At 46.4% G+C, this 24558-nt stretch overlaps 2 protein-coding genes across 2 annotated transcripts in view; both read right to left on the reverse strand.

Moving 5' to 3' along the window:
• Positions 1 to 1152: 1152 nt before the first annotated feature.
• Positions 1153 to 24558, reverse strand: part of LOC127438086 (uncharacterized) — a 54227-nt gene continuing 30821 nt past the window's right edge. The window contains exons 8-10 of the mRNA XM_051693364.1: positions 3519 to 3626; positions 1975 to 2316; positions 1153 to 1887 (exon numbers count right to left, since the gene is read on the reverse strand). Coding sequence (XP_051549324.1) covers positions 1601 to 1887; positions 1975 to 2316; positions 3519 to 3626 — 737 coding nt within the window. The 3' untranslated portion in view covers positions 1153 to 1600. The remainder of the gene's footprint in view (positions 1888 to 1974; positions 2317 to 3518; positions 3627 to 24558) is intronic.
• Positions 3606 to 16015, reverse strand: LOC127438251 (uncharacterized). The gene is made up of 2 exons (XM_051693700.1): positions 3832 to 16015; positions 3606 to 3626 (listed from the first exon to the last, which is right to left on the reverse strand). The coding sequence occupies exon 1, from the start codon at positions 15948 to 15950 to the stop codon at positions 13101 to 13103; it is 2850 nt and encodes a 949-aa protein (XP_051549660.1). The 5' UTR covers positions 15951 to 16015; the 3' UTR covers positions 3606 to 3626; positions 3832 to 13100.

The raw sequence follows: 24558 nt of genomic DNA on the forward strand, positions 1-24558 counted from the left end.
GCGGGAGAACTGAGAAATCGGGACTGGGCAGTAAAAGGTGCCTCCCATGATTTTGTCAGCTCCTCGTGCACTTCCGGGAAGAAAGGCACTGGAGCGGGGTGTGGCGCCGCGAGCCCAGGAACCAATCATCGAGCTGCAAGGGTTCGGGGGAGAGTGGAGGGTTCCACTCTAGCCCGACGTTCGCGGCTGCCTGGGAAAGCATGTCTGTCATTTCCGCATCAGCCTGTGACTGGGCAATTGTCCCCGAAGGGGGGAGCCCAGCTGAGGCTTCTGTGTCTGACTGGACAAGCCCGCTCTCCGATGCTGCACTCGAGAGCTCATCAGCTTCGCGGGCTCCAAACAAGAGGTCGAACTCGCCGTGAGACGAGCCGGTGGACTCATCCGGAAGCCCGATCGGGGCCGACGAGCATGCTGGGGAATGGGAGGGTCCCCTGCACGGCAGGGGGATACCCGGCAGAGGCGGTCCCATTGGGGTCCCCAAATCGCCCCCAGTGCTAGCCGCGCTGGCCTCATACACGTAGGTAGAAGACCGAGGCGGGGAGCCACTGGGGTTGCTTGCTTTCTTACAAAAGTAAGCCGCGATCGCAATGTTGCCATGGTCATGTTCTCGCAGTGAGTACATGAACCATCCACGAACGCTGTCTCTTCGTGGGTCGCGCCCAGACACGAAAGACAGCGATCGTGACCGTCTGAAGTTGAGAGGTAACGACCGCAACCAGGAATAACACACAAACGGAAAGGCATCTTTAAAAAGATTCATCTTTAAAAAGACGTTCCATGTGTGCCGCTCTTTTAGAGAAATATACTCTTTTAGGAAAATATACTCTCTTTTTTCTGCCGAAGCGCCCGGGGCGTTCTCTTCAGTGCACCAGTGCAGAGGAGGGAGAAGCCGCTGAAATGCGCCATCAGATCCAGCAGAGGTGAATGAACAGTCAGCTCAGTAAACATCGACCGTTCGGCTCCAAGAGAAAATCTGAATGAGAGGTTGCACGCCAGCTCCTTTTATACCCGTATGTCCGGGGGAGTGGCATGCAAATACCACTCGCCAATTTTCATTGGCCTTTTATCAAAGACCAGAGGTATCTCGGGCTCCCAAGAGTGACCCCTAGTGTCACTACATCGACACAACGTCGAGTGAGTGACAGACAGGGAACCCAAAATGGCCTGTTGGCTCGGGGGCTCTAATTGGCCACTTATACCGTTTATACTGTAGCTAGAAATGACCCTGCTTTAAATAGATACTTTGTTGAAATAATGTTCACCACACATTTTAAGATTAGATGGCTTACAATTTTTACTTCATAACTAGTGTTACAATTGCCCCAACTTTACAATCTTGTATGGTAGCAACCAGCGATAGAGTTAGCGTCTATCATTCATGTTAACATTTAACCAACAGCGTAGCGATGAAATAGATATTAGTTTGAATTCAAAGGCATCAGAATTTTAGACAGCAGAAGAAAGTGAAACAAATAGAAACAATGGCACTTGTTTTCTCTGGCCGAGGAGGAACTTTACTGAGCATTTACTGAGTACGTTTTATCACTCTAGCGTGTTTGTGATTGAAGAAATTTACTGTTAAGATTGCCCCGAGTGTCCCCTAATATAATTCTGCTCTTTTAAGGCTAAATATCATGTAAATGTCACACTCACACACAGAAGATGAGGGATATGTAAAGTCTTGATCAATAAAGCAGGAATAGCTGTCAGCATTTTTTCTGGATAACACCAACATGCTTTTGGACGATGTATATTTTAAGTTTTGTCTATTCTTCTTCCAGTAGGTATGATAATATGTGGAGGTCAAAGTGCAGGAAGAATCACAGGTCAGTTTTACTGTTTGATCTCTCTGCTCTGTAGATTCAGGATTCATTCTCAACTGTAGATCTGAATAAAGTAAACATTTAAGATACTTCATGACATGACAAATGAAAATAGCTTGAACCACTGACCAGAATCTAGAAGCAATTTCACCTGTGACTGTCAGATTGACTGCTGATGAGCTGAGATGTTTAACTCTATCCTTCATAATGAACATGAGGTGATATTCTCCAGAGTCTCTCAGTCTCAAGTCTGTTATTGTGAGTGTTGAATGTGTGTTTGTGATCTGATGTTTCACTCGTCCTGAGTAATCAGAGTCTACATTCAAATCTTCAGGTTCTTCCTTGTTTCTCCAATTTGTACTCTGTTTCTGACTGAACCAGAACACAGTTTTGATGTTGATGTGCGAATAAAAGCATATCAGTATCACCTGAGTCTCCCTCAAAGCACAAATTTCATTACAGGTCACAGAGACATGGTCCAATGTTAGAGAGTCTAAAAAAAAAAAAAAAGCCATACCATTAAAGAGACAGTAGTTTGCAGAAGTTTGCATAAAGACAGAAGAAGAAATATCCACTATTCCAGCAATCCAATGAGTGTTCATACTAAAGGAAGCAAATAGTTTGCATATAGAATATGGACCCATACTCACCCATTTGTCACTCAAACCCACTCAACCACATTGCTCACAAATTACATGAGACTAACATTCAGTTTTTCACTAAATTCTGCCCTACTTGACCTCAAATGACACTGACCAAAAAATAATCACCACACTTGGGATGTAAGATAATTTATGATGCCCTGAATTTCAGTCATTACAGACAAGAAATATTAAATGTAATCCAATAACGACATTGCTTTTCATTCTTCAGAAATCAGGCTAAAATGAAAAGCAAATCCGGCACTGTTTTTCAGTGAAGATATAAAGAACTTTATAAAAAAAGATATGTACAAACAATGTGTGGAGAATTGCCTTTTAAAGAATCTAATGCTGAATTCAGACCATAAAGGAAAAACATTCATATATTAAAAGGTAGTCCAATTATTAGAGACACTATATTGCAGTCCACTACAAGGCACTTTACAATTGGCAAGTCTCTGAATGACGCTATCTTTTGTATTGTATTTCACTCTAAACAACACAGAAATCAATCCACAATGATATGCAATCAATATTCAATCTCAGACCTGGACATAAGTCTCTTACACAGGAATATGTACAAATCAGTGACAGAAAAAAAAGCTACATCTGAATGAATTATAGGCACAACAAAACTATGTGACGAAGAGGGGTCCGTGGCCAGGCCGCGATGACGCATGCCTGCCGCTGAACTGACTAATCAGTGGGAGAGAGATAAGGGGATTATTTGTATTGTTTGTTTTGATATTTCTTTTCAATAAAAAAAAAAAAAAAATTTAAAAAAAGCTAAAAATAAATAAATAAATAAATAAATAAATAAAGAGATAAGGGGACGTCAGTTCGAGAGAGAGAGGAGAGAGACGCATGAAGCTGTGTGTGTGCATCTTTGTTAGTTTTGCTATTTATGTTATGTTTGAGTTCAGTTTGTTAAAGTTTTACATTGACTGTTCAGCTGGTTCCCGCCTCCTCCTTACCCATCTTAAGAACCTTGTTACAAACTGTAATCCATTTACACACAATTAATATATAATTATAATTATAACAATTAACATACCTGGAATGTGTAGCAACAGAATGAGTGATAAGAGTCTGGAGTCCATTCTCTTACTTTCTGTTAATTCTGATATACGATGCAAGACACAGAATAATGTCCCTGATTGTCCTGAAAAATCACACACCCATTCAGTTTCATTTTGAACAGCCTTTAGTTTTGTAGATTCATTAGTCTGTTATAATAGTTCATAAAGCATGTGGCCACATTATAATAGAAATCATAATTGCAGTAACACAAATATTCAGGAAAGCATGCTTAAAAGTTATATTTGAATATAAATTTCAATTTCAATTAAAAGATTAAATATACCCACATGTTCTCTGGCTTACTAAGAAGTCGCTGCTGCAGTGTGACGTATAAATTGCTGTTTTAGACACTTTTTCAGTTTTAGAAACTGTAGCATACAATCTGCTGATTTTATTTCCTTCTCTTTTTTCTTTCTGGGGAAAAATAATTTTCTTTTTCAGTAAATGATCAGTGAAAGGAGGTGCGTAAATTTCAGAAAATGTTGATCGTCAGCTCAGGAGGTCAAGTATTATATGAGCTGTTTTATTATTGTAAAAGATTTTTGCAATTTTCGTAACCCTGTTACAAACATATGGTGCATTTCTAAATACATTTTAACCCTAAATTGTGTGAATTTGTATTCTCTGGTAATTAAAGTATTACAGGTTTTTTTTTTCTTTCTTTTCTTTTCTTTTTTTTTTTTTTTTGTAATATGGACAATCAAGCAAAAACATGGTTACATGCAAAATGTGGGATATGATTTTTTACATTTGTTCAAAGGCAGTAACAATATCTCAATGTTATAGTTTATTATTGTAGTTAAAGTTTATTCACTGAAATATGACGCAACCTACAATGACACAAACAGAGATGACACAAAAGTGAAGCCTACTTTACAAAGAAGGGCAAATAATAGTGAACTGAATTATATGAATGTAACATGATTAAAATGGGCAAGGAGGAGGCGTAAACCGGATGCACCATCAAAATAATGTTTAATGAAAACTTAAAAAGACAAACTTACACACACACAGCAGCTGCGTGTGACACTCACTCACTCACTCTCTCACTCACTCACACTCTCTCTCTCTCTCTCTCTCTCTCTCTCTCTCGAACTGCCGCATTCGGCTTGGCTTTATCCCTCTCCTGGGCTGATTAGCCCAATTGGGGGCTGGCAGTGTGCACTCATGGCCCGGCCCCGCCCTCCTCCTCGTCACCATGAATAATTAATATATTCTTATCAGGTCAGCTCTCTATAGAGAACTTCTATCTATTTTTTGAGTGTACCGTTTAGCTTACTAAGTTTTAAAACACATTTAGATAAGCACTCACATAGAAAAATACAGAACACACATAGAAACATTATTATCAAATAAAAATCAAATCACTTTTATTGTCACACAACCATATACACAAATGCAACAGTGGGTGAAAGTCTTGGGTGCAGTTCCGAGCAACATAGCAGTCATGACAGTTTTGAGACATATACCAATTTACAATAAACATCAGATTTACACATCACAATTTACATATCTAATATACACATATTACACACAACACAATATACAAATAATAATACAATGTACAGTATACAATACACACAATATAGAATACACATACACACAATATAGAATACACATTATACAATAAAAATAGTATATATAGTATACATTTGTGCTCAAAAGTTTGCATACCCTGGCAGAAATTGTGACATTTTGGCATTGATTTTGAAAATATGACTGATCATGCAAAACAAAACAAACAAAAAAAACAAACTGTCTTTTATTTAAGGATAGTGATCATATGAAGCCATTTATTATCACATAGTTGTTTGGCTCCTTTTTAAATCATAATGATAACAGAAATCACCCAAATGGCCTTATCAAAAGTTTAAATACCCTTGAATGTTTGGCCTTGTTACAAACACACAAGGTGACACGCACAGGTTTAAATGGCAATTAAAGGTTAATTTCCCACACCTGTGGCTTTTTAAAATGCAATTAGTGTCTGTGTATAAATAATCAATGAGTTTGTTAGCTCTCACATGGATGAACTGAGCAGGCTAGACTCTGAGCCATGGGGAGCAGAAAATTTGCCAGAATCAGCCACAATTGCCAGAAGAATTGTTTGGGATACAAAGAAAAACCCACAGGTAACCTCAGGAGAAATACAGGCTGCTCTGGAAAAAGACAGTGGTTGTTTCAAGGAGCACAATACGACGATACTTCAACAAAAATGAACTGCATGGTTGAGTTGCCAGAAAGAAGCCTTTACTGCGCCAATGCCACAAAAAAGCATGGTTACAATATGCCCGACAACACCTTGACACGCCTCACAGCTTCTGGCACACTGTAATTTGGAGTGACGAGACCAAAATAGAGCTTTATGTTCACAACCATAAGTGCTATGTTTGGACAAGGCCTATAGTGAAAAGAATACCATCCCCACTGTGAAGCATGGTGGTGGCTCACTGATGTTTTGGGGGTGTGTGAGCTCTAAAGGCATGGGGAATCTTGTAAAAATTGATGGCAAGATGAGTGCAGCATGTTATCAGAAAATACTGGCAGACAGTTTGCATTCTTCTGCACGAAAGCCGCGCATGGGACGCACTTGGACTTTCCAGCACGACAATGACCCTAAGCACAAGGCCAAGTTGACCCTCCAGTGGTTACAGCAGAAAAAGGTGAAGGTTCTGGAGTGGCCATCACAGTCTCCTGACCTTAATATCATTGAGCCACTCTGGGGAGATCTCAAACGTGCGGTTCATGCAAGACGACCAAAGACTTTGCATGACCTGGAGGCATTTTGCCAAGACGAATGGGTAGCTATACCACCTACAAGAATTTGGGGCCTCATAGACAACTATTACAAAAGACTGCATGCTGTCATTGATGCTAAAGGGGGCAATACACAGTATTAAAAACTAAGGGTATGCAGACTTTTGAACAGGAGTCATTTCATTTTTTTCATTGTTGCCATGTTTTGTTTTCTGATTGTGCCATTCTGTTGTAACCTACAGTTGAATATGAATCCCATAAGAAATAAATTAAATGTGTTTTGCCTGCTCACTCATGTTTTCTTTAAAAATGGTACATATATTACCAATTCTCCAAGGGTATGTAAACTTTTGAGCACAACTGTATATAAAATATACAGTAGGTTGTATTGTACTGTATTGACATTCAGGCTGTCAGTTGATAGTCAGTTGCCAGTGTGTTGTTAAGAGAGAATATAATTTATGACAGTCCAGTGTGAGATAATAAGATTAATAAAGTGCAGTGCTGATGTAAATTGATCGTGAGAGATCAAGAGTTCAAAAGTCTGATTGCTTGGGGAAGAAGCTGTCATGAAGTCGGCTGGTGTGGGTCCTGATGCTGCGATACCGCCTGCCTGATGGCAGCAGTGAGAGCAGCCCATGGCTCGGGTGGCTGGAGTCTCTGATGATCCTCCGAGCTTTTTTCACACACCGCCTGGTATATATGTCCTGGAGGGAGTGAAGCTTACCTCCGATGATGTGTCTGACAGTTCGCACCACACTTTGCAGGGCTTTGCAGTTGTGGGCAGTGCTATTGCCATACCAGGTAGTGATGCAGCCAGTCAGGATGCTCTCTACAGTGCTGGTGTAGAACAGTGTGAGGATGTGGTGGTTCATTCCAAACTTCCTCAGCCATCTCAGGAAGAAGAGGCGCTGATGAGTCTTCTTCACAACGGCCTCAGTGTGGACAGACCATATGAGTTCCTCAGTGATTTGGACACCGAGGAACTTGAAGCTGCTGACTCTCTCCACCGGTGCTCCATTGATGGTGATGGGGCTGTGTTCTCTGTCTTTTCTCCTGAAGTCCACCACAAGTTCCTTTGTCTTGCTGACGTTGAGGGGGAGGTTGTGCTCCTGACACCAGCCTGTCAGAGTGTGTACCTCCTCTCTGTAGGCCGTTTCATCATTGTCAGTGATCAGACCTACCACCGTCGTATCATCAGCAAACTTAATGATGGCATTGGAGCTGTGTGTTGCCACACAGTTATGTGTATACAGGGACTACAGGAGTGGGCTGAGAACACAGCCCTGCGGAGCTCCAGTGTTGAGGGTCAGTGATGAGGAGATGTTGCTGCCCATTCTAACCACCTGGCATCTGCTTGATAGGAAGTCCAGGATCCAGCGGCACAGCGAGCTGTTTAAGCCCAAAGCCTGGAGTTTCTCATCAAGCTTGGAGGGCATTATGGTGTTAAATGCTGAGCTGTAGTCTACAAACAGCATTCTCATATGTTCCTTTTTTCCAGGTGGGAGAGAGCAGTGTGTAGTGTAGATGCAATGGTATCATCAGTGGAGTGGTTGTTGTGGTAAGCAAACTGCAATGGGTCCAGTGATGGAGGCAGCAAAGAGCAGATGTAATCTCTGATTAGTCTCTCAAAGCATTTGCTGATGATGGGGGTCAGAGCAACAGGACACCAGTCAAGTGATTTTGGATAGCTTCGGTACAGGCACAATGGTAGACGTTTTAAAGCATGTGGGGACCACAGACAAGAAGAGGGAAAGGTTGAAAATGTCTGTAAAAACACCTGCCAGTTGGTTCGCACACGCTCAGATGACACGGCCCGGAATGCCATCTGGACCCGTGGCTTTATGGATATTCACCCGTCGGAAGGATCGGATTACATCCGCTACAGTGACGGAGAGTGAACTAACCTCTGTAGCTTCGGCCGCGAGAGCTCTCGCCACGAGGGTGGTGTTATTTCCCTTGAAACGAGCATAAAAATTATTTAGGTCATCCGAGAGAGAGGCAGTGGTGTTCATGGCGGAGTTTTTATTCCCTTTAAAGTCCGTGATGATATTAATTCCCTGCTACATGCTTCTAGAGTTGGTGGTGTTAAACTGTCCTTCAATCTTGTCCCTGTACTGGTGTTTGGCTGCTCTGATAGTTTTGCGGAGTACATAACTGGCTTGTTTATGCTCCTCCGTGTTCCCGGAATTAAAAGCGGAGGTCCGTGTATCAAGCGCCGCGCGAACATCACTATTTATCCATGGCTTCAGTTTGGGGTAGATCCGTATTGTTTTGGTCAGAACAACATCCTCTATGCACTTTCTGATGAAACATGTTACGCTATAAGCGTAAACCTCGATGTCGTCATCAGAGGAGGACCGGAACATCTCCCAGTCCATGTGATCAAAATAGTCTTGTAGCGTAGAGTCTGATTGGTCCGACCAGCACTGGATCGTTCTGAGGGTGGGTGCTTTCTCTTACCTATCTATCACTCACTCGACGTTGTGTCGATGTAGTGACACTAGGGGTCACTCTTGGGAGCCCAAGACACCTCTGGTCTTTGATAAAAGGCCAATGAAAATTGGTGAGTGGTATTTGCATATCACTCCCCCAGACATATGGTTATAAAAGGAGCTGGTATGCAACCACTTCAGATTTTCTCTTCGGAGCTGAACGGTTGATGTTTACTGAGCTGACTGTTCATTCACCTCTGCTGGATCTGATGATGCACTTCAGCGGTTTCTCCGTCCTCTGCGCTGGTGCACTGCAGAGAATGCCCCAGGGCGCTACGGCAGAAAAAAAAGAGTATATTTTTCTAAAAGAGTATATTTCTCTAAAAGAGCAGCACACACGGAATGTCTTTTTAAGATGCGTCTTTCCGTTTGTGTGTTATTCCTGGTTGCGGTCATTATCTCTCAACTTCTGACGGTCACAATTGCTGTCTTTCGTGTCTGGGCGCGACCCACATGGAGACAGCATTCGTGGATGGATCATGTACTCACTGCGAGAACATGACCATGGCAACATTGCGGTCGCGGCTTGTTTTCATAAGAAAGCAAGCCACCCCAGCGGCTCCCCACCTTGGTCCTTCTACCTACGGGTATAAGGCCAGCACGGCTAACACTGGGGGTGATTTGGGGACCCCAATGGGACCACCTCTGCCGGGTATCCCCCCACGGGCCTCCCATTCCCCAGCATGCTCGGATGAGTCCGCCAGCTCTTGTTTGGAGCCCGCGAAACTGATGAGCTCTTGAGCGCAGCATCGGACAACAGGCTCGTCCAGTCAGATGCAGAAGCCTCAGCTGGGCTCCCCCCCCAGGTGCGGTTGCCCAGTCACAGGCTGGTGCGGAAATGACGGACATGCTTTCCCGGGCAGCCGCGAGCATCGGGCTAGAGTGGAACCCTCCGCTCTCCCCTGAACCCTCGTGGTTCGATGATTGGTTCCTGGGCTCGAGGCACCGCTCAAAGCAGCCACGCCCCGCTCCAGTCTGTTTCTTCCCGGAAGCGCATGAGGAGCTGACAAGATCGTGGGAGGCACCTTTTACTGCCCGGTCCCGATCTTTCAGCTCCCCCGCCCTCACTACCCTTGATGGCGGGGTGGCCAGGGGCTATTCGGCGATTCCCCTGGTGGATAAGGCGCTTGCGGTGCATCTATGCCTGCAGAGCGCCGCCACCTGGCGCAGATGCCCAAAGCTCCCGTCCAAGGCCTGTAGGTTTACGTCGTCCCTGACGGCCAAAGCCTACAGTGCCGCTAGACAAGCCACCTCCGCCCTGCACGCCATGGCTCTTCTCCAAGTCCATCAAGCCAAGGCGCTAAAGGAACTGCATGAGGGTAGTTCCACCCCAGATTTGATGCAGGAGCTGCGCTCAGCGACCAACCTTGCTCTCCGGGCAATGAAGGTCACGGCACGGTCTCTCGGGCGGGCGATGTCCACCTTAGTGGTCCAGTAGCGCCACCTTTGTCTCAACCTGGTCAGGATGGGTGAGGCCAACAAGACATGGTTCCTTGCTGCCCTCATTTCCCAGCTTGGCCTATTCGGCGACACCATTGAGGACTTTGCCCAGCAGTTCTTGACGGTGAAGCAGCAGATGGAGGCTATCCGGCACATCCTGCCCCGGTGCAGCTAAAGATCCCGCACCCCGCCTGCTCGTTGCCAAATCCGCCCCCGATGTAACAGTCTCCACGGGTCACAAAGACAGGCCTCTTCCTCCCCCGTCCCAGGCTGTTCTGGGGTGGTTACAAGGAGCCAAGTAAGTGCTTTGATGTCCCTGAACTCAGCACGGCCACAACATGGCGTGGCACCTTGGGCTTCGCCCTGCCGCGAGGCCCCACCTGCCGGTACGTCCGACGAGATTGTCCCCTTGGTCCCCCTCGCCCGGAGCTTAGATGTTGCGCTTTCAAATCCGTCGCGATGGCTGATCCAGACCGTCCGACTCGTCTACGCGATTCAGTTCACCCAAGTTCAGCGGCATTCACTTCACCACAAGGGCGTGAACGCTGCTATCTTGCATGTGGAGATTGCTACCCTCCTACAGAAGGATGCAATAGAGCCTGTCCCTCCAGCCGAGATGAAGAAGAGGTTTTACAGCCCCTACTTCATTGTACCGAAAAAAGGCGGTGGGTTGCGGCCAATCCTGGACCTGCGAGTACTGAACCGGGCTTTACACAGACTCCCGTTCAAGATGCGGATGCAAAAACACATTCTGGCGAGCGTCCGGCATCAAGATTGGTTCGCGGTGGTAGACCTGAAGGACACGTACTTCCACGTCTCGATTCTACCTTGACACAGACCCTTCCTGCAGTTTGCATTTGAGGGTCGGGCGTATCAGTACAAGGTCCTCCCTTTCGGTCTGTCCTTGTCCCCTCGCCTCTTCATGAAGATCGCAGAGGCAGCTCTTGCCCCTTTAAGGGAAGTGGGCATTCGCATTCTCAACTATCTTGTCGATTGGCTAATCCTAGCTCACTCACTGGATATGTTGTGTCGCACCTCAGCTGACTAGGGCTTCGGGTCTACTGGGAAAAGAATGTGTACAAACAGAAAACAGTGGTTCCACTGAAACTCTTTCAGAGGCTCCTGGGGCATATGGCATCCTTAGTGGTGGCCACTCCACTAGGGTTGATGCATATGAGACCGCTCCAGTACTGAGTCCTGAGATGAGCATGGCATCGCGTGGCCATCACGCCAATCTGTCACCGCCTCTTCAGCCCTTGGACCGACCTCACGTTTCTACGGGCAGGCGTTCCCCTAGAGCAGGTCTCCAGGTGCGTCATGGTTATGACAGATGCCTGTAAAACAGGCTAGGGCGCTGTTTGCAATGGGCACGCAGCCACCAGCTTATGGACGAGCCCGCGGCTGCATTGGCACATCAACTGCCTCGAGTTGCTGGCAATTCTGCTCGCCCTGCGGAGGTTCCAGCCGTTGATCCAGGGCAAGCACGTGTTAGTTCGGACAGACAACATGGCAACGGTAGCATATGTCAACCGTCAAGGCGGTCTGCGCTCCCGTTGTATGTCAGAACTCGCCCGCTGTCTCCTCCTCTGGAGTCAGCAGAACCTCGCTGCAAACCACTCGCATCCCAGGCGACCTCAACACTGCAGCCGATGCGCTGTCACGGCAGGTTACCCTCAGGGGAAAGTGGAGACTCCACCCTCAGGTGGTCCAGCTGATCTGGAGTCGATTGGAACAGGCACAGGTAGACCTGTTCGCCTCCCAAGAATCCTCCCACTGCCCGCTCTGGTACACCCTGACCGAGGCACCTCTCGGTATAGACGCACTGGCACACAGCTGGCCCCCTGGACTTCACAAATATGCATTTCCCCCAGTGAGCCTACTTGCACAGACCCTGTGCAAGGTCAGGGAGGATGAGGAGCAGGTTGTCCTGGTAGCACCCTACTGGCTCACCTAGACATGGTTCTCGGACCTCACGCTCCTTGCGACAGCCCCCCCTGGCAAATTCCCCTGAGGAAGGACCTTCTTTCTCAGGGATGGGGTTACCATCTGGCACCCACAACCAGACCTCTGGAATCTCCATGTCTGGCCCCTGGACGGGACGTGGAAGACTTAAGCGGTGGTAGACACGATCACTCAGGCTAGGGCCCCCTCTACGAGGTGCCTGTATGCCTTTAATTGGCGTCTGTTTGCTAAGTGGCGTTCTTCCCGACGCAAAGACCCCCAGAGATGCACAGTCGGGTTGGTGCTTTCCTTCCTGCAGGAGAGGTTGAAAGGGCAGCTGTCCCTCTCCACCTTGAAGGTGTATGTAGCCGCTATAGCGGCACACCACGACACAGTGGATGGTAAGTCCTTAGGGAAGCACGACCTGATCATCAGGTTCCTGAGAGGTGCCAGGAGGTTGAATCCCTTCAGACTGCACCTCGTTCCCTCATGGGACCTCTCTGTAGTTCTTCAGGGTCTACAGAGAGCTCCTGTAAAGGAGGAGGCAAGAAGCAGCTTTCCTTGTTTAGGTAAGGATTTATTTCTTCCTCTTTGCAGCACAATTTACCGTCTCAGGTTAAGCACTAAGTTAAACCACTATCACACACTGCTTCACAAAATAAACTCTCATTACTCATAATAACAAATCTTTGCTCTGGTTCGGGCCTGTCGTGTCCAGTCTCTCTCTCTCTCTTCTACTTGCGGTGTGTCTATTTATGCCGCTCTCCCCGTGCTCACTGAAATTAGAGACAGGTGTTAGACATAATTTTGCTCAGGTGTAAGCGCCCTTACCGCTTTCTCTCTCTCCGGAGAGATGCTTGACCATGCCCCCGCTGCCACATATCCCTACCGCCCGACTCAGGCCGGGGCTGCATCCGGCCTGCCTACCACTTCCCCCCATTCCTGGAAAGAAAGTTGGTGACAGCCATCTGCGCCCCCAGTCTGTGGACCACCTTGAACTTAAACGGCTGAAGAGCCAGATACCAACGGGTGATCCGGGCATTAGTATCTTTCATGCGGTGGAGCCACTGGAGTGGGGCATGATCCGAGCAGAGGGTGAAGGCCCGCCCCAGCAGGTAGTATCGGAGAGTGAGGACCGCCCACTTGATGGCGAGACACTCCATTTCCACGGTGCTGTACTTAGTTTCCCTTAATGAGAGCTTACGGCTAATGTACAGCACCGGGCGCTCCTCCCCCTCCACCACCTGCGAGAGTAAGGCCCCCAGCCCCCTGTCTGAAGCATCTGTCTGTAAAACAAAAGGGAGAGAGAAGTCAGGTGAATGTAAAAGTGGCCCCCCGCAAAGTGCAGCTTTAACTTGCGTGAACGCCCACTGACACTGCTCCTTCCACTGGACCGGATCTGGAGCTCCCTTTTTAGTGAGATCAGTCAGCGGGCTGGTGACGTCCGAATAATTAGGTACGAACCTTCTATAATAGCCAGCCAGCCCCAGGAACTGTCTCACCCCTTTTTTGGTCTTGGGTCTCGGGCAGGTCGCAATCGCCGCTGTATTGTCAATTTGGGGACGCACCTGCCCGTGGCCCAAGTGGAACCCCAGATACCGTACCTCCACCCGTCCAATCGCGCACTTCTTCGGGTTCGCTGTGAGTCCCGCTCGGCGCAGCAATCTCAGAACCGCCCTCAGATGCTGCATATGCCGCTGCCAATCATTGCTATAAATGATGATGTCATCTAAATAGGCAGCGGTGTAAGCTGAATGCGGTCTGAGGATTTGGTCCATAAGACGCTGAAACGTAGCCGGGGCTCCAAACAAACCGAACGGAAGTGTCACAAATTGGTGTAATCCAAACGGTGTGGAGAAGGCGGTTTTCTCACGGGAAATTGGTGTCAAGGGGATCTGCCAATAACCCTTCGTCAAATCCAATGTCGAATAAAAACGAGCAGTGCTCAACCGATCGAACAACTCATCAACGCGAGGCATTGGATACGCATCAAATTTAGACACCGCGTTGACTTTTCTATAATCCACACAGAATCGCACAGACCCGTCGCTCTTAGGCACTAGAACAACTGGGCTGGACCAATCACTGTGGGATTCTTCTATTACCCCCATATCAAGCATTGCATCCAATTCTTCCCGAACGATTTTCTTCTTGTGTTCGGGTAGTCGATAGGGGTGGCTATGTACCACAACCCCCGGCTCGGTCTTGATGTGGTGATGGATGAGGTTTGTACATCCCGGTAGAGGGGAAAACACATCTGCAAACTCCTGTTGCAACCTAGCAACCTCCACGAGTTGGCTCAGTGAGAGGTGGTCTCCGCAAATGACCGGGGTGAACTGTTTATGTTTTGAACTCACCTCCGGTCCGAGCTCTGCCTTCTCGGGAACTACCATAGCCAACGTCAAGGGAACCGCCTCCCTCCACAATTTCAGGAGATTGAGTTGGTATATTTGACATGCACCCCCTCTATCGGTTCGTTTAACCTCATAATCGAGATCTCCCACTCGTCGTGTGACCTCAAAGGGTCCTTGCCACTTGGCGAGTAATTTAGAGCTCGATGTGGGAAGCAATACAAGCACTTTATCTCCCGGTGCAAATTCCCTTAGCTGAGTTCCCCTGTCATACAGTCGGCGCTGTCGTTCTTGAGCTTGGAACAAATTCTCCTGTGTTATCTGTCCCAAAGTGTGGAGTTTTGCTCTAAGATCAAGAACGTACTGAATTTCATTTTTACTGTTTGAAGGTCCCTCCTCCCAGGCTTCTCGCAATACACCGCGTGGGCGTCGCCCATACAGCAGCTCGAATGGGGAGAAGCCAGTGGAGGCTTGCGGGACCTCTCCTACTGCAAATAACAGGGGGTCGAGCCATTTATCCCAATTTCTAGCATCATCATGCACGAACTTATGAATCATGTTTTTAAGGGTTTTATTAAATCGTTCCACCAGGCCATCCATTTGAGGATGGTACACGCTGGTGCGAATCGATTTAATATTTAACAACTCGTACAGTTCGCGTAGTGTCCGTGACATAAACGTTGTGCCCTGATCGGTGAAGATTTCCTTTGGAATCCCCACCCGGGAGATTATTTTGAAGAGCGCCTCCACAACACTGCGTGCTGAGATGTTGCGAAGAGGCACTGCTTCTGGATATCGCGTTGCATAGTCCACTAGGACCAATAAAAAGCGATGTCCGCGTGCTGACCGTTCTAATGGCCCGACGAGGTCCATTCCAATTCTCTCAAAGGGGACTTCGATCAGAGGGAGAGGGCGCAATGGCGCTTTTGGGGTGGCCGGTGGGTTAACCAGCTGGCATTCGCGGCATGTCGCACACCACCTGCGGACATCGCCGCCAATGCCCGGCCAATAGAAATGGGCTATTAGACGGTTCAGTGTCTTCCTTTCTCCTAAGTGACCCGCCATGGGATTATAATGAGCCACCTGGAATACCATTTCCCGATGGCTCCTTGGAATCAAAAGTTGGGTTGTATCCTCTTTGGTCCGAGTGTCCTGTGTCACTCTATACAACCGCTCATTTATAATTGCAAAATAGGGGTATGAAAGGGCAATGTCCGGCTGGAGTCGTTGACCATCGATGACTCTCACTTGGTCAAAGGCGTGTTTGAGGGTTTCGTCTCGCGACTGCTCCAAAGGGAAATCCCCGTCAGGGAATTCCCTGAGAAGGGGAGGGGCTGCAGCCTCTCCCCCTCTCTCGTCATTATGACGTGGAGCTGTCGAGGACGGCCCCGGCTCTGCCTCCCCTGCCAGAGCATCGCACATCACACATCTCCCTATTTTCGTACAGGACCCATCCGCATAAATTCCCTTTAATAAAACTCTAAAATCAGGCCAATCAGTCCCCAAAATCAGCGGATGGGTGAGGCGGGAACTAACCGCGGCTTCCACTCTATGCTTTTTCCCCCGAAATTTAATTGTCAGGGTCACCACCGGATACTTGTGAATATCCCCGTGTACACATTTCACCTTCACCGTTTTAGTTGTGACCAATGCCTCAGGTTGAATCAGGCGTTGGTGGATAGTGGTTTGATTACACCCGGTGTCCACCAACGCTTGGTGAGTACCCCCCTTGACACTTACCGGTATCCGGTACGCTCCGGCCCGGTCGGGGGCAGCCTGTGGGAGGTCAGAGACCCACACCACCATCCCCAGCTCCATCAGAGGGCACTGATCTCGGAAGTGGCTTGGGTCTCCGCACCTCCAGCAGGCCGGCCCAGGTGCTACGCCCGCACTTGCGTCGGCGGGCACCCCCCGAGGGGGAGAGCGGCGTGGCATTGGAGTAGGGAAAGGTGTCACCTCCCACACCCGGGGAACTGATCTCAGGGGCTGAAGTCCTCCTCGTCTGCGTGGGGCAGGAACGGGACCTGGAGAGAGAGCAGAACGAGAGGAGAGAGGGGAGGGGGAAGAAACAGAGGGAGGAGAGAAAATGTAGGAGGGCTCTTCTGCCCTCGGGATTGCCGCCATGTGGTCCTCCGCAAGTCGGATAGCTTCCTCCAACGACACCGGGCGGTGGCACTGGACCCACTCCACCGTCCCTTTAGGCAGTCGATCTGTGAATTGTTCCAGTACCACCTGGTCGATAATTCCCTGGACGTCGCGGTCCCCCGCTAACAGCCATCTTCGGCAGGCGTCACGGAGCCGCTGTGCAAAGGCAAACGGACGGTCGGAGCTCTCCAAATTCAAACTCCGGAAGAATTGACGACTTTCCTCTGGAGTGCGACCAACCCGTTGCAAGATGGCTCTTTTTAAATCTCCGTAGGCCAGGAGGCTCGTCGATGGCAGTTATTGAGCCACGAGCTGGGCTTCCCCGGACAATAGTGGGATCAGTCAGGCTGCCCATTGGCCGAGCAGCCAGCCCCAGATCTCGGCGGTCCGCTCAAACAAATCCAGGAAGGCCTCAGGGTCGTCCGCCGCCCCCATTTTCTGTAATGCTGGCGGGGGTAACGGCATGGGAGTGTCCGGGGTCGTGGCTGAGGACGCTTCCTGGCTGAGGAGGCTCCGGATTGCCTGCCGGTCCTCGGCTTGAGCATGCAGGAGCTCAAGCAGTGTCTGTTGGTGGCTCTGATGTAGGCTGGCGAGGGCTTGGAGGATCTCCGCCAACTGGGAGGACTCTACGGGACAACTTCCATCCATCTTCGACCCAAACTTCTCCCGGGTTTCGGCACCAGTGTAAAGGAGGAGGCAAGAAGCAGCTTTCCTTGTTTAGGTAAGGATTTATTTCTTCCTCTTTGCAGCACAATATACCGTCTCAGGTTAAGCACTAAGTTAAACCACTATCACACACCGCTTCACAAAATAAACTCTCATTACTCGTAATAACAAATCTTTGCTCTGGTTCGGGCCTGTCGTGTCCAGTCTCTCTCTCTCTCTTCTACTTGTGGTGTGTCTATTTATGCCGATCTTCCCGTGCTCACTGAAATTAGAGACAGGTGTTAGACATAATTTCGCTCAGGTGTAAGCGCCCTTACCGCTTTCTCTCTCTCCGGAGAGATGCTTGACCACGCCCCCGCTGCCACAGCCCCCTTTGAGCCCTTGCAGTCAGCTGAGCTTAAGGCACTTTCTTTGAAGACTGCCCTCCTGACTGCGCTCATTTCCATCAAGAGGGTAGGAGACCTGCAAGCGTTCTCTGTCAGCGAAACGTGCCTGGAGTTCGGTCCGGGCTAATCTCACGTGATCCTGAGACCCCGACCAGGCTATGTGCCCAAGGTTCCCATGACCCCTTTTAGGGACCAGGTGGTGAACCTGCAAGCGCTGCCCCAGGAGGAGGCAAACCCAGCCCTGACGTTGCTGTGTCCGGTGCGCGCTTTACGCATCTATTTGGATCGCACGCAGTGCTTTAGAGTCTCTGAGCAGCTCTTTGTCTGCTTTGGTGGACAGCGGAAAGCCCACTGGCTCATTGACGCCATAACCATGGCATATCACGTCCAGGACGTGCCGCCCCCGGTAAGGCTACGGGCCCATTCTACCAGGGGTGTAGCGGCCTCCTGGGCCTTGACCAGGGGTGCCTCTCTAACAGACATTTGCAGAGCAGCGGGCTGGGCAACACCCAACACCTTTGCGAGGTTCTACAATCTCCGGGTGGAACTGGTTTCGTCCCGAGTAGTGGCACACACAAGCAGGTAAGTCCGGGACAGCCAGACGGGTGTATCGCTTGCGCATAGTGCCTTTCACCTCCCCTGAGCTGAAGACATGCACCGTTAACTCCCGTTAGTGTTCACAAACTGTGTTGCCTGGTTGATTTTCTCCGAGCCCTGTGGCAGATGAGTTTGCGGAGAAACTCGCTGCCGGCTCAGTACACGTGCTAGCTAAGCCCTGTACTGGGGTAGGTGCTCCGCATGTGGTGGTTCCCCGTAGGTAACCCCATGTGATGTATATCTTCCACTAATTCATTTCCCTGTTGGCAAACTGTGTCTTCCTTGGGCAGAGGCCCCTCTGCCCCATTCACCATGCTGTAGTAACTCCTCTCCCGTAGGGTAGGACCTACCATGGGACTTCCCCAAATGGCATACTTCCGACATAGCTCGGCAAGACCATGTGACATATTTCCACTTAAATACCCCCCCTCTCTCTGGGCGGGGTGTGGTCTCCGCGGTGTCTTCCCCTTGGGAGGGACACCCCCCCTACTAAACCTGGTGGCCCCAGTCAGTTAATCTCCCTTTTTTGGGGGGAGCGGAAAAAAAGGGGAATAAGAGGCCACGACTGGGCTAGCCCTTCTCTATCTTTTGGGTAGTTGACTTGTCCTCAAAGGGCCGTTTGACACTCATAATAGTGTTGGGGGAGGTTATGTGTCGGCCTGGTTCTCTGGCTATTAGGCACACAGTGGTCTGCCCCTCACACACCGCCAGTTCACGTAACACAGTTCAGCCTGTTGTGGCATTTTGTATAGGGACACCTAGTGTCACTACATCGACACAACGTCGAGTGAGTGACAGATAGGGAATGTCCTTGTTACTTGCGTAACCTCCATTCCCTGATGGAGGGAATGAGACATTGTGTCCCTCCTGCCACAATGCTGAACTACCCGCTGAAATGGCCAGGACCTTGTCTCGGCTCCTCAGCATAAAACCTGAATGAGTGGTTGCATACCAGCTCCTTTTATACCCGTACGTCCGGGGGAGTGGTATGCAAATACCACTCGCCAATTTTCATTGGCCTTTTATCAAAGGCCAGAGGTGCCTCGGGCTCCCAAGAGTGACCCCTAGTGTCACTACATCGACACAACATCTCGTTCCCTCCATCAGGAAACGGAGGTTATGCAAGTAACCAGGACGTTTCAGTTTCTGCCTGTAAGCGGGCAGAAGCAGAATGGAAGTGTGGTCCAATTTGCCAAATGGTGGGTGGGGGAGGGATTTGTAGCCATCCTGGAAGGGAGAGTAGCAATGGTCCATAACCTGGTCCCCTTGTGTGTTGAAACTGATGTGTTGGTGGTATTTTGGTGCGATTGATTTGAAATTGGCTTTGTTAAAGTCCCCGGTCACAATGAACGCGGCCTCAGGTTGCACGGTTTCCTGCTCACTTATACAGTTCCTTGAGTGCCCATTCTGTGTCGGCTTGTAGGGGGATGTATACAGCAGTGATAATGACCGCTGTGAATTCCCTCGGTAGCCAGAATGGTCGACACAGGAGCATGAGAAATTCCAGATCAGGAGAGCAGAAAGACTTGATAGAATGTATGTTCCTCTGATCACACCAGGATGTGTTGATCATAAAACATACACCACCACCTCTGCTTTTACCTGAGAGGTCTTTTGCTCTGTCCGCTCGGTGCACGGAGAACACCATGGGTTCGATGGCTGAATCTGGAACCTCAGCAGACATCCAAGTTTCTGTAAGGCAGATAATGCAGCAGTCCCTCGTCTCTCATTGGAAAGAGATCCGCACTCGCAGCTCACAGAGCTTGTTGTCCAGAGACTGAACATTTCCCAGTAGAATACTGGGTAGTGGGGGTCGATTTGCGTGACGTCTTACTCTGATGAGAACACCGGCTCTCCTTCCCCTTTTCCTGCTGTGTTTCCACGGCCGGGCTGCCCAGACAAAGGGCTCCGCTGGCGTGTTTGTAAACAGCGGGTCGGCATTGAGGAATTTGAAGTCCGGTTTACGGTGTGCAATTGCAGAACCAATGTCCAAAAGTGTTTGACTGTCATAGACAATAAGGCAGACAATATCCAAGACAAAAAACATAAGAATTGTAAACAAAACAAACAAAAAACTGCAATGTTGTGTCAGAGCTCGCAACGCAGCAGCCATACTCGGTGCCATCTTGAGTCCTACTTATAAAGCATACTCTGTTAAAAAATACAATTAAATTGTGATAAAATGCAATGAAATTAATGTTTTGTGCCAGAGTGAGGCTCTGCTAACTTTACAATCTTGTATGGTAGCAATCAGCGACAGAGTTAACATCTATCATTCATGTTAACGTTTAACCAACAACTTAGTTTGAATTCAAAGGCATCAAAACTTAAGACAGCAGAAGAGAAAAAATTACTTTTTTTTTCTTTCAAAAAACATTTTTTGTTTAAAGTGAAATGATCACACTCCTTTTCTAAAGCAGAGAGAGAACTTCACTGAGCATTTGCTGAATAAGTTTCATCACTCGATAGCATGTTTGTGAATTTTGTTACAAAAGCTGTCAGCATTTCTGTTGGGTGACACCAACATGCTTCTAGAAAATGTATGTTAAATATCATCCATTCTTCTTCCAGTAGGTACCATAATGTCTGCAGGTCAAATTGCAGTAAGTGTGACACTGTCCTAACTCTACTGTCTGATTTCTGATGTTCTGCAGATTCAGGATTCAATCTCATTAATCATTAAATATACTCCATGACATGACAAATGAAAATAGCTTGAACCACTGACAAGAATCTAGCAGCAATTTCACCAGTGACTGTCAGATTGACTGCTGATGAGCTGAGATGTTTAACTCCATCCTTCATAATGAACATGAGGTGAAATTCTCCAGAGTCTCTCTCTCTCTCTCGTAAATCTGAAATTATGAGTGTTGAATGAGTGTATGTTATCTGATATTTTACTTAACCTGAGTAGTCTGAGTCTACATTAAAATCTTCAGTTTCATCCATGTTTCTCCAGTTTGTACTCTGTTTCTGACTAAACCAGAACACGGTTTGATGTTGATGTCTAACAATTTTGAAAAAATAGATTCACTGCTGCAACCAATCCAATAAGTGTTCATACAACAGATGTCATATAATAAACACTCTAACTCAATATGACCATGTTTACATGCACAAGAATATTCCAATACTAAACACAGTTTGGTCATATTCCAACTATGCATGTATCATTGAAGTGTGCTAGTGTTATCCTGATTGCTATATAATGATTAAGCTGATATTCTGATTACTAGTAGTACTGTAGTCTGCAGTAGACAGCGGGCACATGCCCCTGTTAATCAGAATTCTGGGTCATTTGAAAACATTATTCAAAATATCCACTGTAACATAATATTAATGTATTTCTGCACATGTCCAAACAAACGCCATCCTGGGAGCCACAAGCTACAGACAAAGTCAAGGAATCGAAGAAACACATTTTCAGGCTCAGATGGTGATTATTTTTTCAACATGAATCATATACAGGTTTATGAAAGAGTCAAAGAAGGCCTACCTGTTGCTTTTTATCATACTCTTGTGTGTCATTGTTAAGGAAATGAATGAGAATTAAAGAGTGCTGTGATTACTATGCCACATTACTCAATGTTGTTTAATAAATGGTAGAAAGAGCTTTTCCAGTTTTTCCTGAAATACCAGCAACTACAGAACATTTAGTTTATTTGGAATATAATGATTACAATGCATTAAGGATTATTCAAATAGCTGTGGAACTTGTGAACCTCTTTTTCAGAATAAAGGTTTAACCAGGATATTGAAATTAATTGGAATGTAAAAGTGCATGCAAATATGATCTATGCAAGCAGTGAGGCAACTCTCACCTCACTTACCATTTTGTTTTCCCACAAACTTTACATACTCAAACTGAGAAAAGTTTTCCAAACATTTAATGGAAAATAAAATAAAAATTATGCATTCATATACAGTAATCACCTGGAATGTAGTAGTAGAATCAGCTATAAAAGTCTGGAATTAAGGACCATCTTTATATAATCTGACATATACAAGACAAAAAAACTTTCTCTTTTTTTTTGGAAAAGAACAGATACACTCACACATTCCATGTCTTTCATACACTTATAATTTTTCTATATCCTTTAATAACACGCTAGGTGGTCTTCAGGAATATAACATTTACATTTTTACATTTCATGAAATAAACGACAACTGAAAGATCACATTTACCTGCATGTTGATGTAGAGGTCTGTGCTTTAGAAGTTAATGGAAGTGATTGTAAAAGTTCTTTCAGGTCTTGTTTCTTAACCAATCTGATAAAATTATTTCCTTCCCTTTCAAGCCTGGAGCTGACAGCATCGTCCTCACGTTCTTGTTGTTGAGCAACAACAGTAATTGCATCAATATATAACATACTGTATATGTTTATGCATATGTTTTACAGCTTCCAATAAATAAAACTCACAGAAAAGCATTCCACCACATTCCCTTGTTGTTTTGTTATTGCAGTAGATACTCAAATATTTAAAATAATTCATATAGTATGTGGTATATAAATTAAAATAATAATTCATTTCTTAGACTTACTGAAACAATATCTCATTCAGTCACAAAACATTTAATCTCTGAATGTTCTAGCTAGTTGACTGATATTTCTTAGGCTACTCATATATGTTCATGCCTATTTAAAAGTTTCATTTTTTGAATCATAAGATGTGTATCTTGAATGAAAGTAATGAGTGCTGAATTAAGGAGGCAAAAAGAGGGCACAGGAAAATGGAAGAGGAAAAAAAAGAAAAAAAGACAAAACCACATATGCTAAGCAAAACCTGACCTCTTGAAGTTTGCACCCCATATAATTAACCATTAGTTTGTGCTGATTTGTGCTGCAGAAACAAACGTTTTAAACTTGTTTGGTATTTCATTCAATATATGAATCATTGAGGGGGCTGAGTGATGTCTTTCCACCCCATGTCATACAGTCGCTCCATACCTGGCTAGTTCATTTTTGTGCTGCCTTCAATAGTGCCTGTTTACTGTAAGTAAATCTCTAAGTAACTAAGTTACTTTGAGTAAAACAACTTTATTTAGACTAATCAAGAACAAAAAAATTGTTAGAAATATCAGATATCAGAAAAGACAGTAAATTAGACTTACAGAGTAAGATTGATGGGTGAAGTTTGTATCTTGATGAAAATTCTGCATATTTACACACACTTAAACATAGTATTTAAACATAAGCAATGGAAATAATCTATCACGTGCTTGAAAGAATGTTCATTCCCTATCTGTCACTCACTCGACGTTGTGTCGATGTAGTGACACTAGGGGTCACTCTTGGGAGCCCCAAACACCTCTGCTTTTTTGAAAAAAAGCCAATGAGAATTGGCGAGTGGAATTTGCATGCCACGCCCCCAGACATACGGGTATAAAAGGAGCTGGTACGCAACCACTCATTCAGATTTTCTCTTCGGAGCCGAGCGGTTCTATCCATCAAAGCTGAATTCATCCGCGAAGTTCATTCACCTCATCTGCTGGATTCTACGGCGCATTTCAGCGGCTTCTCCCCCTCTGCCCCTGGGTGCTTCGGCAGAATAACTAAGAGTATATTCTTAAAAGAGTATATTTTCTTTCTAAAAGAGCAGCACACACGGAACGTATTTTTAAAGATGCCTTTCCGTTAGTGTGTTATTCCTGGTTGCGGTCACTATCTCTCCGCTTCTGACGGCCACGATTGCTGTTTTACGTGTTGGGCCCTGCCCACGCGGAGACATTGTCCGTGGATTGGTCTTGTCCTCATTGCGAGAACATGACCATGGCAACGTTGTGGTCGCGGCTTGCATTCGTAATCTCAAGTCTTTCAGGCCGTAATAATAATAGGCAGTGACGTCACTCAAATGTAAATCTAAAGACGTTAATATATATGTTTTTTTTTTTTTTTTTTTACATTTGTGTAAGATTAAACTATTTTGCCCCAGATACATGAAAATAAAACCAATAGAAATAAAATGATTATTTCAACTGGCTTTAACTTAGATTACATTACATAATGCAATAATAATTTACTTGTCCAAAAAATGAAAAATATAGACACAACTAATTAAACATTTTCTTTGACACGCTTAAAAGGCATAACATGTTCAAAAATTAAAATTAAATGTTAATGAATGTTCAATTTAAAGATCATGTATACATCCATTATGTTGAGGAGTTCTCCAACATGTTGTAGAATTCAGTTTTTAAAAGTGCTCTCAATTTTTTAAAGCTCTGTCAGGCAATC

This window comes from Myxocyprinus asiaticus, chromosome 49, assembly GCF_019703515.2.
Source record: "Myxocyprinus asiaticus isolate MX2 ecotype Aquarium Trade chromosome 49, UBuf_Myxa_2, whole genome shotgun sequence".
Classification (NCBI taxonomy): domain Eukaryota; kingdom Metazoa; phylum Chordata; class Actinopteri; order Cypriniformes; family Catostomidae; genus Myxocyprinus; species Myxocyprinus asiaticus.

Coding starts and splice junctions, on each gene's coding strand:
- LOC127438251 (XM_051693700.1), bottom strand. CDS start 15,950: ATGTGCGATGCTCTGGCAGGGGAGGCAGAGCCGGGGCCGTCCTCGACA.